We start from the raw sequence: 14,235 nt of genomic DNA on the forward strand, positions 1-14,235 counted from the left end.
CTCCCCCCTGCCTGTGTGCACACACTCTCCAAATAAAAGAAAAAATCTTTTAAAAAGCAATAAAAATAATAAAATAAATCTTATAACCCCATTCTAATCATGAGGAATATCTCAGACAAACTAAAGCTGGTAGATATTCTACAAAGTAATTGGCCTATATTCAAATAGGTCTATGTTATGAAACAGAGGAAAGAAAGTTCCACATTAAAAATGACTAGAGAACAGACATCTGAATACAATGTATGATAAAGCACTTAATTAGCTAAAAAGGACAATATTGAGACAACTGGGGAAAGAGTAATATAGTCTGTAGATTACATGAGCTGATTTCCTGATTTTTTTTTTTTTAAAGATTTTATTTATTTATTTGACAGAGAGAGATCACAAGTAGACGGAGAGGAAGGCAGAGAGAGAGAGAGAGAGGGAAGCAGGCTTCTTGCTGAGCAGAGAGCCCGATGTGGGACTCGATCCCAGGACCCTGAGATCATGACCTGAGCCGAAGGCAGCGGCTTAACCCACTGAGCCACCCAGGCGCCCCTGATTTCCTGATTTTTTAATAACGGTTCTATAACTATGTCCTTGGGAAAAAAAAATACTGAAGTATTCAGATGTGGTATATAACTCTCAAAAGGTTGTGGGGGGCAAACTGTACATAGCTTCTTCTTTGTAGAAAGGAGAAAATATAAACATGGTAAAAATGTTAGTATCTGGGAGATTTGAACAAAGGAGATTCAGGAATTATGTGTACTACTCTTTCCTATAAACCTCAAAGCATGTTTCTTGGGTTTTGTTTTGTTTTGAAGTGAGGTTCAAAGAGACTCAAGTAATTCAGTTAGTAAAGTGACAAGACCCACTTTACTCATAATCTAAAATGGTCTTAGATTAGATGAGATAAATGAACATTAACAATGTTATTCATACTGTTTGAGAAATTCTCACCATACTATTATAAAAAGGGAAATTAGGGGCGCCTGGGTGGCTCAGTGGGTTAAGCCGCTGCCTTCGGCTCAGGTCATGATCCCAGGTCCTGGGTTCGAGCCCCACATCGGGCTTTCTGCTCAGCAGGGAGCCTGCTTCCTCCTCTCTCTCTGCCTGCCTCTCTGCCTACTTGTGATTTCTCTCTGTCAAATAAATAAATAAATAAAAATCTAAAAAAAAAAAGGGAAATTAGGAATCTAAGTGTCTAAGAATCCTTCCCACAGCTCAGCGGGCAGTTTTTTATCTAATTACATAAAATGAGCTGCCCCAAAAGGGACCATGAAAACTAATCGTGACAACAACCCTTGGGAGAACAGTTTGGAGACTGATTCATTGGAAATCAGCCCAAGGACTCTACTTGGGTGGGAGATGAAAACAATTTACATTCTCAACATTTCATTTGGCCCTCTTTAAAAGATCACACTTTTTTTTTTAACTTTTTAATTTTCTTAAAAGATGTTGTTTATTTGAGAGAGAAACAGAGAGAGAGAGAACAAGCAGGGGCAAGAGGGAGAAGCAGGCGTTCTGCTAAGCCGGGAGCCCAATGCTGGGCTCCATACCAGAACCCTGGGATCATGACCCAAGGCAGAACTATGATCCCCCTGGGATCATGACCCAAAAGCAGATGCTTAACTGACTGAGCCATCCAGGCACCCTTAAAAGATTACACTTAAAAAAATTTTTTTTTTAATTTTGAAGTATTCTCTACATCCAAACTTGTAAGCTCAAACTTACAATGCTGAGATCAGGAATCACATGCTCCACTGACTGAGCCAGCCAGTTACCCCTAAAAGATTACACTTTTTACCCCCATATAAAGATTACACTTTTAATTTTGACTAATTCGATAAACAACAACAAAATGATGTTTTAGTTTATATTTATTTGATTATAAGCAGGGCTGCACCTATGATTACTCCTAACTTGTATTTCTTCTTTGATATGAAAATGTTTCATGAATAGCCTCATAAGCATTCACCTACAAAAGGAGGGTGTAGTATAGTCAAAATTTTTGCAACAAGAAGTAGTCTTTTGGACACATGGGTGGCTCAGTCAGTTAAGCGTCTGCCTTCGGCTCAGGTCATAATCCCAGAGTCTTGGGATGAAACCCCACATCGGGCTCCCTGCTTAGTAAGGAGTCTGCTTCTCCCTCTCCCTGCCACTCCCCCTGCTTGTGCTCCTGCACTCTCTGTCAAATAAATAAATAAAATCTTAAGAATAATTATCTATCAGGATAAATGTATTTAGAAATAAGCACTGAACAGCAGAGTTGTAAGTCTACTAACAGAAGCAAAATTTAAGGTAACCTTATATTGAAAAATGTAAAGCAACAACAGTCTACTCTCTCTGTCCCTTAACATCCACAGGGCACTTGGTTATGACTGATTATAAAAAAAGTACTTGTAATTAGCTATCAAAGCATGGTCAAATCACCAATCTGAAATTTATGATGGACCTCTGAAAAAAGGTTTGCAAGTCTACTCAATAACATCTATAAAATGCTCAATCTTGTATCAGGCACTATACTTAGCATTTTATTTAACTTATCTCACATCATTTAAAGTAATAATATAAACAAATTCAGAAGGAGAAACTATTTGTTATTTAAGATTTTCTTTTATTTATTTATTTTAGGGGCAGCAGAGCGAGAGGGAAAGAATCTCAAGCAGACACACCATGAGCACAGAGCACCATACAGGGTTCAATCCCACCACCCTAAGATCATGACCTGACCCGAAATCAAGGGGCAGACACTCAACTGACTGAGCCACCTAAGAGCCCCAGGAGGGACTATTTAACATTAAATGTTTTATTTATATTGACCTTGTTATTTAAAAGCCATCTTAATATTAACTGACTTTCCCCAGCTAACAATGCTTTTAAGAAAAAGCAGCTTTGGGGTGCCTGGGTGGCTCAGTGGGTTAAGCCGCTGCCTTCGGCTCAGGTCATGATCCCAGGTCCTGGGTTCGAGCCCCACATCGGGCTTTCTGCTCAGCGGGAAGCCTGCTTCCTCCTCTCTCTCTCTGCCTGCCTCTCTGCCTACTTGTGATTTCTCTCTGTCAAATAAATAAATAAAATCTTAAAAAAAAAAAAAAAAGAAAAAGCAGCTTTTCCTAAGTCTATTATAATTCACCTATTTCTCTACTTCAGAGCATAAATTATCCATATATCCTGGATTTCCGTATTACATTCAGGCACATACCTCAGTTAATAAAGAAAAGGAGGAGTGCCTGGCTGGTTTAATCAGTAGAACATGTGACTCTTCACCTCGGGGCTTTAGCTTTGAGCCCCATATTGGGTGTAGAAATTACTTAAAATCGTTTTTTAAAAAAAAAAAAAAAAAAAAAAAAAAGGAAAAGAAAAAGGATAGCCTAGATGCTAATAGGGAGAAGAAAAAGTTCACAAATAGATAAGAAACAATGTCCAACAGTACCTGAATCATGATATTTTCTCTTTCCCACTGAATACAACCTACTTTTTAAAAACACAATTCAAAATCTTACGGTACCAACAAAGGAGAGTATGTGCACTTTAATTAACATAACTCTATACAAAACAAGAGGTCCACAAAAACTTACCTGTACTACTTGTTTCTGTAGTTGTGATGCCTGTGTCGCTGAAATCTGTGTTTTTTCCCGAGCACCTCGTGAACGGTCACTGCTCACTGAAGTCATCATATACAGTATATACAAAATAACGTATGTACAAAATAGAAAATCTGCAAGAAAGCCGGAATGGTAGTAAGCAAAAACTTCAAAACCATAGTAAAACGCAAGGATAAAATTCAGGAATATGGAGGAAATACAAGACAAAACCTAACAGCTCTCTAAAACACAAATTCTCAAGAAACAACCCATTAGGATTTTGTATTTTCCTACTAACAATTAAGCCAATTCTACTAATGCTATCTAAAAGTCTATGGTTGAGGCACCTGGCTGGCTCAGACAGTGAAGCATGCAATTCTTGATCTCACAGTTGTGCGTTCAAGTCCCGTATTGCGGGCCAAAATTACTTAAAAATAAAATCTTAGCGGGTGCCTCAGTCGCTAAATGAGTTAAGTGTCTGCCTTCGGATCAGGTTATGATCTCAGGGTTGTGGAATCAAGCCCTGCATCAGGGTCCCTGCTAAGTGGGGAGTCTGTCTGTCCTTCATCTGACTCTCCCCCAGCTCAAGCTCTCTCACTTACTCTCTTGCGCATACTCTCTCTCTCAAAAAAAAAAAAAAAAAAAAAAAAACCAGCAAAAAATAAAATAAAATCCCAGGGGCACCTGAGTGGTGCAGTTGGTTAAACATCTGAGTTTTTATTTCAGGTCAGTTCGTGGTCTCAGGGTCATGAGATCGAGCCCCATGTGGACTCAGTGCTCAACACAGAGTCTGCTTAAAGCTCTCTCTCTCTCGGGGCGCCTGGGTGGCTCAGTGAGTTAAGGCCTCTGCCTTCGGCTCGGGTCATGATCTCAGGGTCCTAGGATTAAGCCCCGCGTGGGGCTCTCTGCTCGGTGGAGAGCCTGCTTCCCCGTCTCTCTCTGTCTGCCTCTCTGCCTACTTGTGATCTCTGTCTATCAAATAAATAAATAAAAGCATTTATAAAAAAAATATTTAAAAAAAAGCGCTCTCTCTCTTACCTCCTCCATCCCCACTCACTTGCGCTCTAAAATAAATCTTTTTAAAAACTAAAAATAAAGTGGTGCCTGGGTGCCTCAGTCAGTTAAGCATCTGCCTTCCGCTCAGGTCATCCTCCCAGGGTCCTGAGATCAGGTTCTGCATTAGACTCCCTGCTCCACAGGGACCTGTTTCTCGCTCTGCCTCTGCATCTCTGTCCCTCATGAAAAAATAAATTTTTTAAAGATTTTATTTATTTGACAGACAGAGATCACAAGTAGGCAGAGAGACAGGCAGAGAGAGGAGGAAGCAGGCTCCCTGCTGAGCAGAGAGCCCAACTCGGGGCTCGATCCCAGGGCCCTGAGATCATGACCTGAGCCGAAGGCAGAGGCTTTAACCCACTAAGCCAGCCAGGCTCCCCGAAAAAATAAAATCTTTAAAAAATAATAATAAATAAAAATAAAGAAATAAGGGTGCCTGGGTGGCTCAGCGGGTTAAAGCCTCTGCCTTCGGCTCAGGTCATGATCTCAGGGTCCTGGTATCAAGACCCACATCGGGCTCTCTGCTCCTCGGAGAGCCTGCTTCCTCCTCTCTCTCTCTGCCTGACTCTCTGCCTAGTTGTGATCTCTGTCTGTCAAATAAATAAAGTCTTAAAAAAAAGAAATAAAAGTCTATGGTTTATGATTATAGCAATTCCAAACAAAAATCTCAAATAACACCAATTGTTCTTAGTAAGTATTTATTTAACCACTAAGCAGTTAACACTACATGTAGTTTCTTGTCTCTTTCCATTTACTGTTGGTGTTTGGGCCCAAAGGCAACATGTAACCAGCCAAGATTTTATCTGACAATAATCCAATTCAAAATGTGTGCTGTCCAGGATTAAGCTATATCTAATGACAAACCCACTTACAAATAGTATATCTTGGGGCGCCTGGGTGGCTTAGTGGGTTAAAGCCTCTGCCTTCGGCTCAGGTCATGATCCCAGGGTCCTGGGATCGAACCCCGCATCAGGCTTTCTGCTCAGCAGGGAGCCTGCTTCCACCTCTCTCTCTCTCTGCCTGCCTCTCTGCCTACTTGTGATCTCTGTCAAATAAATAAATAAAATCTTAAAAAAAAAAAATAGTATATCTTCCAAGGAGACAAAAATAATAGTGTATATCATTCTCCCTTATTCAGTTGACAAATACTGAATAGTTACAAAGAGCCAAGCATATAACTAAATGTGATATGCCATCAAAACATGATTATACAGGGGCACCTGGCTGTCTGGGTCAGTTAAGTGTCCCTGACTCTTGATTTTTGGCTCAGGTCATTATTTCATTAAGTTGTGGGATTAAGCCCCACATCAGGTTTAGCACAGTCTGCTTGTCTCTATCCCTCCCCCTATGCTCCTTCCCCTGCTTCTGTGCGCGTGCGCGCGCTCTCTCTCTCTCTCTCTCTCTCTCTCTCTCAAATAAATAAATAAATAAATAAAAATCTCTTCAAAAAATAAATAAAATCCAAAAAAGGGGGAATGGGGTGGGGAGAATGCCTAACTGGCTCAGTTTGGAGAGCATCCAATTCTTGATCTCAGGTTCATGAGTTTAAGCCCCACACTGGGCAAGAACCCCACTTTAAAAAAAATAAATAGGGGCTCCTGAGTGGCTCAGTGGGTTAAAGCCTCTATCTTCAGCTCAGGTTGACCCCAGGGTCCTGGAATCGAGCCCAGGGTCCTGGGATCAAGCCCCATCTTGGGCTCTCTGCTCAGCAGGGAGCCTGCTTTCCCATCTCACTCTATGCCTGCCTCTCTGCCTACTTGTGATATGTCTGTCAAATAATCAAAATATTTTTAAAAATTAAAAATTAAAAATTAAAAAAATTAAAAAAATAAATAATAGGGGCACAGCACCTGGGTGGCTCAGACAGTTAAGCATTTGCCTTCAGCTCAGGTCATAATCCCAAGGTCCTGGGATCAAGACCCACGTTGGGCTCCCTGCTCCATAGGAAACCTACTTCTCCCTCTCCCTCTGGCAATCCCCATGCTTGTGCTCACTCTGTCAATAAATAAAATTTTAAAAATAAATAAATGTTTAAAAAATACCAATCAGGGGACACCTGGGTGGCACAGTTGGTTGAGCGTCCAATTCTTGGTTTCAGCTCAGGTTGTGATCTCAAGGGTCATGCCCTGTACAGGTGTCTACGGAGTCTGTTTAAGACTCTCTCCTCCTCTCTCTGCCCCTCCCTTTTGCTCTCTTTCTCTCATGCTCTTTCTCTAAAATAGACTAAGAAGAGCTTTAAAAGAATTTTTTTAAATGGGGCACATGGGTGCCTCAGTCAATTAAGCATCCAACTCTGGATTTCAGCTCAGGTCACCATCTTGGAGTTGTGGAATAGAGACCTGCGTTGGGCTTCACGATGAGCACTGAATCTGCTTGGGATTCTCTCTCTCTGCCCCTCCAACCCCACTTGCACAAATATACTTTCTCTTGAAAATAAATAATTTTTTAAAAGTTATACCCCTGATAATTCTTTTATTTGAGAAAGAAAGTGAGAGAGAGAGATCAGGAAAGAAAAGCAGACTCCCTGCCAAGCACGGAACCTGATATGGGACTCCATCCCAGGACCCCAAGGATCGTGACCTAAGCTGAAGACACATGCTCAACCATCTGAGCCACCCAGGCACCCCTAAATAAGTATTTTTAAATGCCATAAAAATTTTTAATTGCCCATCAGGGGCACCTGAGTCTTTAAGCTTCCTACCCTATTGGTTAAGCTTCCTGACTCTTGATTTCAGTTCAGGTCATCATCTTGGGGTCATGAGATCAAGCTGCACTTCCGGCTCTGTGCTCAGCAGGGAGTCTTCTTAGGATTCTCTTCTCTCCCTTCATCCCTGCCCCTGTACACTCACTTCTTCTCTTTAAAAATAAATAAAATCTTTGGGGCGCCTGGGTGGCTCAGTGGGTTGGGGCCTCTGCCTTCAGCTCAGGTTGAGCCCAGGGTCCTGGGATTGAGCCCAGGGTCCTGGGATCAAGACCCGTGTAAGGCTCCCTGCTCAGCCCCATCTCTCTCTGTGCCTGCCTCTCTGCCTGCTTGTGATCTTTGTTGGTCAAATAAATAAATAAAATCTTTTTTAAAAAGTTAAAAAAAAATTAATTAAAAGACTGAAGTAGGGGATGCCTGGGTGGCTCAGTCGGTTGAGTGGCTGCCTTAGGCTCGGGTCATGATCTCGGGGTCCTGGGATCAAGTCCCTCGTCGGGCTCCTTGCTCCGCAGGGAACCTGCTTCTGCCTCTGCCTCTGCCTGCCACTCTGCCTGTCTGTACTCTATCTCTCTGACAAATAAATAAATAAAATCTTTAAAAAATAAAAAAAATAAAAAAAATAAAAATAAAAGACATAAGCAAGTTGCACACACATACACAGTAACTCAGAAAACCAGGACACTCCAGGAATGAACAAATCAAGGAGAAGCTATCTACAATTAACACTATGAACTACCGACCAATACCTACTCACAACAAAGTATTTCTCCCTGTGATCCTCTTGTGAAGAGGGCAAAAACCTCAATACATAATTTCACAGCCTCCCTTGTACCTTGGAACAACCATGGGCCACCTTCCTGAAAAACCATCTGAATATTCACAGCACCTTTACTCAATCCCCCAAAACAGAAAATAAGCCAAATGTCCTTCAAAGGTTGAATTATCTGTAACACAACCACATAGCAGAATATTACTCAGCAATAAAAAAGAATGAACTATTGATAAACATACCTGGGATAAACCTCAAATATGTATGTGAAAGAATCCAGCCTCCAATTCATTATCATTCAACAGGATTCTATTTTTTTTTTTTTTACATTAGGAAAAAGACAAAACTATAGTGAGAGAAAACAGATGACTGCTTACCCAGATTGGGGGTGGGGGTGGATAACAAAGGGGTCGAACACAGGAGGCGGCTCACACAAATGACAGTGAAAAAAGATCAAGAATACAGCTATTGGGGTGCCTGGGTGGCTCAGTGGGTTAAAGCCTCTGACTTCGGCTCAGGTCATGATCCCAGGGTCCTGGGATCGAGCCCCACATCGGTCTCTCTGCTCAGCGGGAATCCTGCTTCCTCCTCTCGCTCTCTGCCTGCCTCTCTGCCTACTTGTGATCTCTGTCTATCAAATAAATAAATAAAAATAAATAAATAAATAAAAAATAAATAAATAAATCAAATCTTAAAAAAAAAAGAATACAGCTATTAGGAGGCCTTGAAGCAACGAAATCTAACCAGAGGAGAGGAGGGTGCTACCAGAGAAGCCTCCAAGAAAATGTTTTTGAGAATGCTTAGAAGTTAATTTGCACATACGAAAGAAAGTATAGAGGATCATCAGTAGTGAATATCTAGAAATCTAAGGACTGTGGGGAAAAAAAAAACAATTGTTAACTCAAAAAAAAAAAAAAAGGCAATATGACTCAACTATAACATTTATAAGGTTATAATAATATGGATAGTGAATACCGATCTAACCAAAAATTACTACAGAGGGGCCCCTGGGTGGCTCAGTAGGTTAAAGCCTCTTCCTTCGGCTGAGGTCATGATCCCAGGGTCCTGAGATTGAGCCCCACATCAGGCTCTCTGCTCAGCAGGGAACCTGCTTCCCCTTCTCTCTCTGCCTGCCTCTCTGCCTACTTGTGATCTCTGTTATCTATTTAGATAAATAATCTAAAAAAAATTACTATATAATACTGGGAGGATAAAAGAGGAGTGTAAATATAAACAGAAAAAAAGGGGGAGGCATAAGAAACACCTAAGAGTTGAAATGACAGCTTCTGGAGAGTGAGATTCAGGAATAAGTCCAAACAAGGAAAAAGGATTACCTTGGACATACTGAATGTGTTGAAAACAAAACTTTTTTTTTCAAATTTACTATGTGCTGACTACCAAGTTAAATATTTTTATATACATTACTCCCAGTTATCCTCAAAAATACTCTACAGAACTTGGCATAATCCCTAATTTAAGAATCAGAAATAAAACTCAGGAAGCCTGGGTGGCTCAGTTGGTTGAGATTTCGACTCTTGATTTCCACTCAAGTCACTATCTCAGGGTCTTGAGATCGAGCCCCACTTCAAGCCTGCACTCAATGTTGAGTCTGCTTGTCCCTCTCCATCTGCTCTTACCCCCACTCGATCCCGCACTATCTCTAAAATAAATAAACAAAATATTTTTAAAAAAGAAAAGAAAAGCTCAGAAAGATTCTACACAGACCATTAGGATGTAATACAGGGAGTCCTAACTGCTTATTTCCTGGGGTACACAGCTTACAAACCAAACTATGTACTATATTATGAAATAACAATTGCCTTTATAATCCTACACTAGGAAGAGGACAGGCTGGAAGAGACAGAAGTCTTAACTATGAAAATAAGACATAGAATCGAGGGGCGCCTGGGTGGCTCAGTGGGTTAAAGCCTCTGCCTTCGGCTCAGGTCATGATCCCAGGGTCCTGGGATCGAGCCCCGCGTCGGGCTCTCTGCTCAGCAGGGAGCCTGCTTCCCCTCCTCTCTCTCTGCCTGCCTCTTTGTCTACTTGTGAGCTCTCTCTCTGTCAAATAAATAAATACAATCTTTAAAAAAAAAAAAAAAGACATAGAATCGAGCTCCAAAGTCCATCTGTACCACACCTTACCATCTCCCTAACTTTTCATGAGTTACACACACTCAGAAAAATAGCAACATTTAAAATTACCATTTAAAGTAACATGGAAGAAAAACCTTTTAAATTTCAAGAATTTTAAATCACTGAATGGAATGTCCATTGGAACTCAAACTACGAGGTCACTGGTGACAACTACCAATACAGCCTTGATACTGATGAGGAAAAAGCCAAGGTGAGTGAGGAAGAGAGAGAGCAAACTAAACATACTTGAAAGAGATGGCAGCTACGAGACACAGAGCATCAAAGCAGAGTTTTCCAAGGATGAAGAACACTGGGGCACCTGGGTGGCTCAGTCATTTTTAAGTGTCTGCCTCCAGGATGCCTGGGTGACTCAGTCTGTTGGGCATCTGCCTTTGCTCAGGTCATGATCCCGGGGTTCTGGGATCAAATCCCGCAGCAGACTTGCTCAGTGGGGAGCCTGTTTTTCCCTCTGCCTGCAGCGCCCTACTTGTGCTGTCTGACAGATAAATAAAATCATAAAAAAAATAAGTAAGTGTCTGTCTTCAGGTCATGACCCTGGAGTCCCAGGATCAAGCCCAGCACTGGACTCCCCACTCAGCAGGGAGTCTGCTTCTCCATCTGACCCTCCCCCATCTTATACCCTCAAATAAATAAAATCTTTTTTTTAAAAAAAAAAAAAGGGAAGAAAAACACTGAGCAAGTCTAATATACAGAAAGTCCCTCAAGGACAGTGTTTATTTCTGTCCCATCACCCTTGTTCTCCTGGGGCCTAACATGGGCAGTACACACAATTAATATATATTTACTGAATAAGAGAGACCTAGGGGCACCTGGCTGGCTCAGTGTGTAGAACATGCAAGTCTTGATATCCAGGTCAAGAGTGCACTTCACGATGAGGGTGAAGATTATGAAAAAAATAAGCAAACTTAAAAAAATAGAGGGGGTACCTGGGTGGCTCAGTTGGTTAAGTGACTGCCTTCGGCTCAGGTCATGATCTCCAGGTCCTGCAATCAAGCCCTGCCTCACCCTGGGCTCCCTGTTCAGCGAGAAGCCTGCATCTCCCTCTACCTCTGGGCCCCACCCAGCCTGCATATGCTCTCTCTCTCACTTTTTCTCTCAATAAAAATAAGTAATCTTTAAAAAAAAAATGAGAGAGAGAGAGACGTATGCATGGGCTGAAGAGGAAGTAACTGAGAGGCAATACAGTTAAGACAACAGTGAAGATAAAATGAGCCACTTGGACAAGAGGGATCCGTCCCCATGCCCAGCATAATGAAGAAAAGAGAGAAGCATAACAGCAGCTAATTTTTATGATTAGGAGAGATAATCAATACAGTTTGTTGTACTGGTCTTTAATTTTTTAGTAAAACAGACAAAAACATTTGCACAGAAGGAATACTAGATGGGGGGGTAGACAGAGGAATCCAAAAAAATGGCAAAGATGTGTGACAGTTATGTGGGACAGTTACTAAGATTATTATGAGGGGAAACTGATAGAAAGCAAGTAAAAGAATTGAGGAGTAACATCGAAGATCTCAACTGAAAGCAGAAATCCTGAATATACACATATAGTGTCATTGTAATCTACATGTTACCATGAAAGCAAATCAAACGACTTAACTGAATAATCATATAATAAGATTAACTGAATATAATAATAAGAATCACAACTTAACTGAATAATCAAGGGAGATGTGGGTAAAGATGAATAAATCCCTTGCTGAAATATCCACAAGGGATGCCTGCGTGCCTTGGTCAGTTAATCATCTGCCTTCAGCTCAGGGCATGATCCCAGGGTCCTTGGAGGAGTCCCACATCCAGCTCCTTGCTCAGCAGGGAGCCTGCTTCTCCCTCTGCCTGCCCCTCCCCCTGCTTATGCTCTGACAAATAAAATTTAAAAATTTACCATGTGGTAATTAAAATATCCCACAAAATAAAAGACTTTGGGGGCGCCTGGGTGGCTCAGTAGGTTAAGCCTCTGCCTTCGGCTCAGGTCATGATCTCAGGGTCCTGGGATCAAGCCCCAAGTCAGTCTCTCTGCTCTGCTTCCCCCTCTCTCTCTGCCTGCCTCTCTACCTACTTGTGATCTCTCTCTGTCAAATAAGTAAAATCTTTATAAAAAAAGAAAAAAGAATTTGGATTTTAAACTAGAGTCCATTTATTCAAGGCACAGATGATGTCGCCAGGTGAAGAGCTATTTATACCCACCTCTAACATCAGGGCCCTTTCCCATAAGCGTCAATAAATTTGAAAATAGTCCTTCCTAAAGAAGGCTCTACAGCTGGGGCGCCTGGGTGGCTCAGTGGGTTAAGCCGCTGCCTTCGGCTCAGGTCATGATCTCAGGGTTCTGGGATCGAGTCCCACATTGGGCTCCTTGCTCAGCAAGAAGCCTGCTTCCCCCCCCCCCCCTCTCTCTCTCTGCCTGCCTCTCCGTCTACTTGTGATCTCTCTCTCTGTCAAATTAAAAAAAAAAAAAAAAAAAAAAAGGCTCTACAGCTTATTACAATCCTGGCTTCAAGATTCTCAATCTCACTAAAGGTAAAAATAACACATTTAAGTAATATATATTTTTTAAAGGCTTTATTTATTTGTTTGAGAAAGAAAATGAGCAGAGTGGGCACAGAGGGGGAGAAGCAAACTCGCCATGGAACAGAAAAGGCCTGATTCGGGCTTGATCCCAGGATGTCCTAGGATCATGACCTGAGCCCAAGGCAGACGCTTACTTAACCCACTGAGCCACCCAGGTGCCCCTTAAATAATGTTTTTCATTAAAGATGTGTCTCGGGGACGCCTGGGTAGCTCTGTCGTTAAGCGTCTGCCTTCAGCTCAGGTCATGATGCCTGAGTTCTGAGATGGAGTCCCTCATCAGGCTCCTTGTTCAGCAGGAAGCCTACCTCTCTTTCTCTGATTCCCACACCTACCCCACTTGTGCTCCCTCTCTTCCTGTCTGTCTCTGTCAGATAAATAAATAAAATCTAAATAAATAAATAAATAAGCAAGCAAGCAAGCAAGCATCTAGTTCTGGGCTTGATCCCAAGACCCTGGAAGCATGATCTGAGGCAAAGGGAGACATTTAAGGGACTGAGCCACACAGGCGCACCTGTTCCAACGCTTTTAAAAGGTTCACACTCAGTAAGAGTGGTAAATCTCCCTCAATTACAGATTTAACTTAATTCCCATCAAAATTCTAACAAGCGGGGCGCCTGGGGCTCAGTGGGTTAAAGCCTCTGCCTTCAGCTCGGGTCGTGATCCCAGGGACCTAGGATCAGATCAAGCCCCACTGGGTGCTCTGCTCAGCAGGGAACCTGTTTCCACCTCTCTCTCTCTGCCTGCCTCTCTGCCTACTTGTGATCTCTGCCTGACAAATAAATTAATAATCTTAAAGAAAAAAAAAAAGAAATTCTAACAAGGTTGTGTGTGTGGGGGGGTGTTTTAAAAGTTTATTTAATTTTTTAGTAACCTCTACATCAAAGTGGGGCTCAAATTCACAACGTGGAGATCAAGAGTCAGACACTCCTCTGACTGAGCCTGCCAGGAACCCCTCTAATAAGATTTTGTTGTCTAAAACCTGACTAGCTGATTGTAAATTATCAGGATTGAGCCCCTGAAGGCTTTCTGCTCAAGAGGGGAGTCTGCTTCTCCCTCTACCCCTGCTCCTGTGCCCCCTCTCACTCTCTCAAATAAATAAATAAAATCTGAAAGAAAGAAACAAAGAAATGATGAGATGAAATGAAATACTACTGAGCACCTGGTTGGCTCAGTCAAAAGGGTAGGAGACTCTTGATCTCACGGGTCTAAGTTCGAGCCCCCCTTGGTATAACAGTCTGGCATTATTCATTAAAGGTAAACAATTAGGGGCGCCTGGGTGGCTCAGTGGGTTGAGCCTCTGCCTTCGGCTCAGGTCATGATCCTGAGGTCCTGGGATCGAGCCCCGCATCGGGCTCTCTGCTCATCGGGGAGCCTGCTTCCCTCTCTCTCTCTGCCTGCCTCTCTGCCTACTTGTGATCTCT

The 14,235-nt window shown here is 42.1% G+C and overlaps 1 protein-coding gene across 4 annotated transcripts in view; it reads right to left on the minus strand.

Moving 5' to 3' along the window:
• UBAP2 (ubiquitin associated protein 2) overlaps nucleotides 1–14,235 on the minus strand; it is a 141,848-nt gene that overhangs the window by 92,538 nt on the left and 35,075 nt on the right. For all 4 annotated transcript variants that reach the window (XM_047700161.1, XM_047700160.1, XM_047700159.1 and 1 more), the window contains one exon: nucleotides 3,558–3,697. In XM_047700161.1, coding sequence (XP_047556117.1) covers nucleotides 3,558–3,656 — 99 coding nt within the window. In that variant the 5' untranslated portion in view covers nucleotides 3,657–3,697. Of the gene's footprint in view, nucleotides 1–3,557; nucleotides 3,698–14,235 lie in introns of those variants that run through there.

The sequence above is a fragment of the Lutra lutra genome, chromosome 13, assembly GCF_902655055.1.
Source record: "Lutra lutra chromosome 13, mLutLut1.2, whole genome shotgun sequence".
Classification (NCBI taxonomy): Eukaryota; Metazoa; Chordata; class Mammalia; order Carnivora; family Mustelidae; genus Lutra; species Lutra lutra.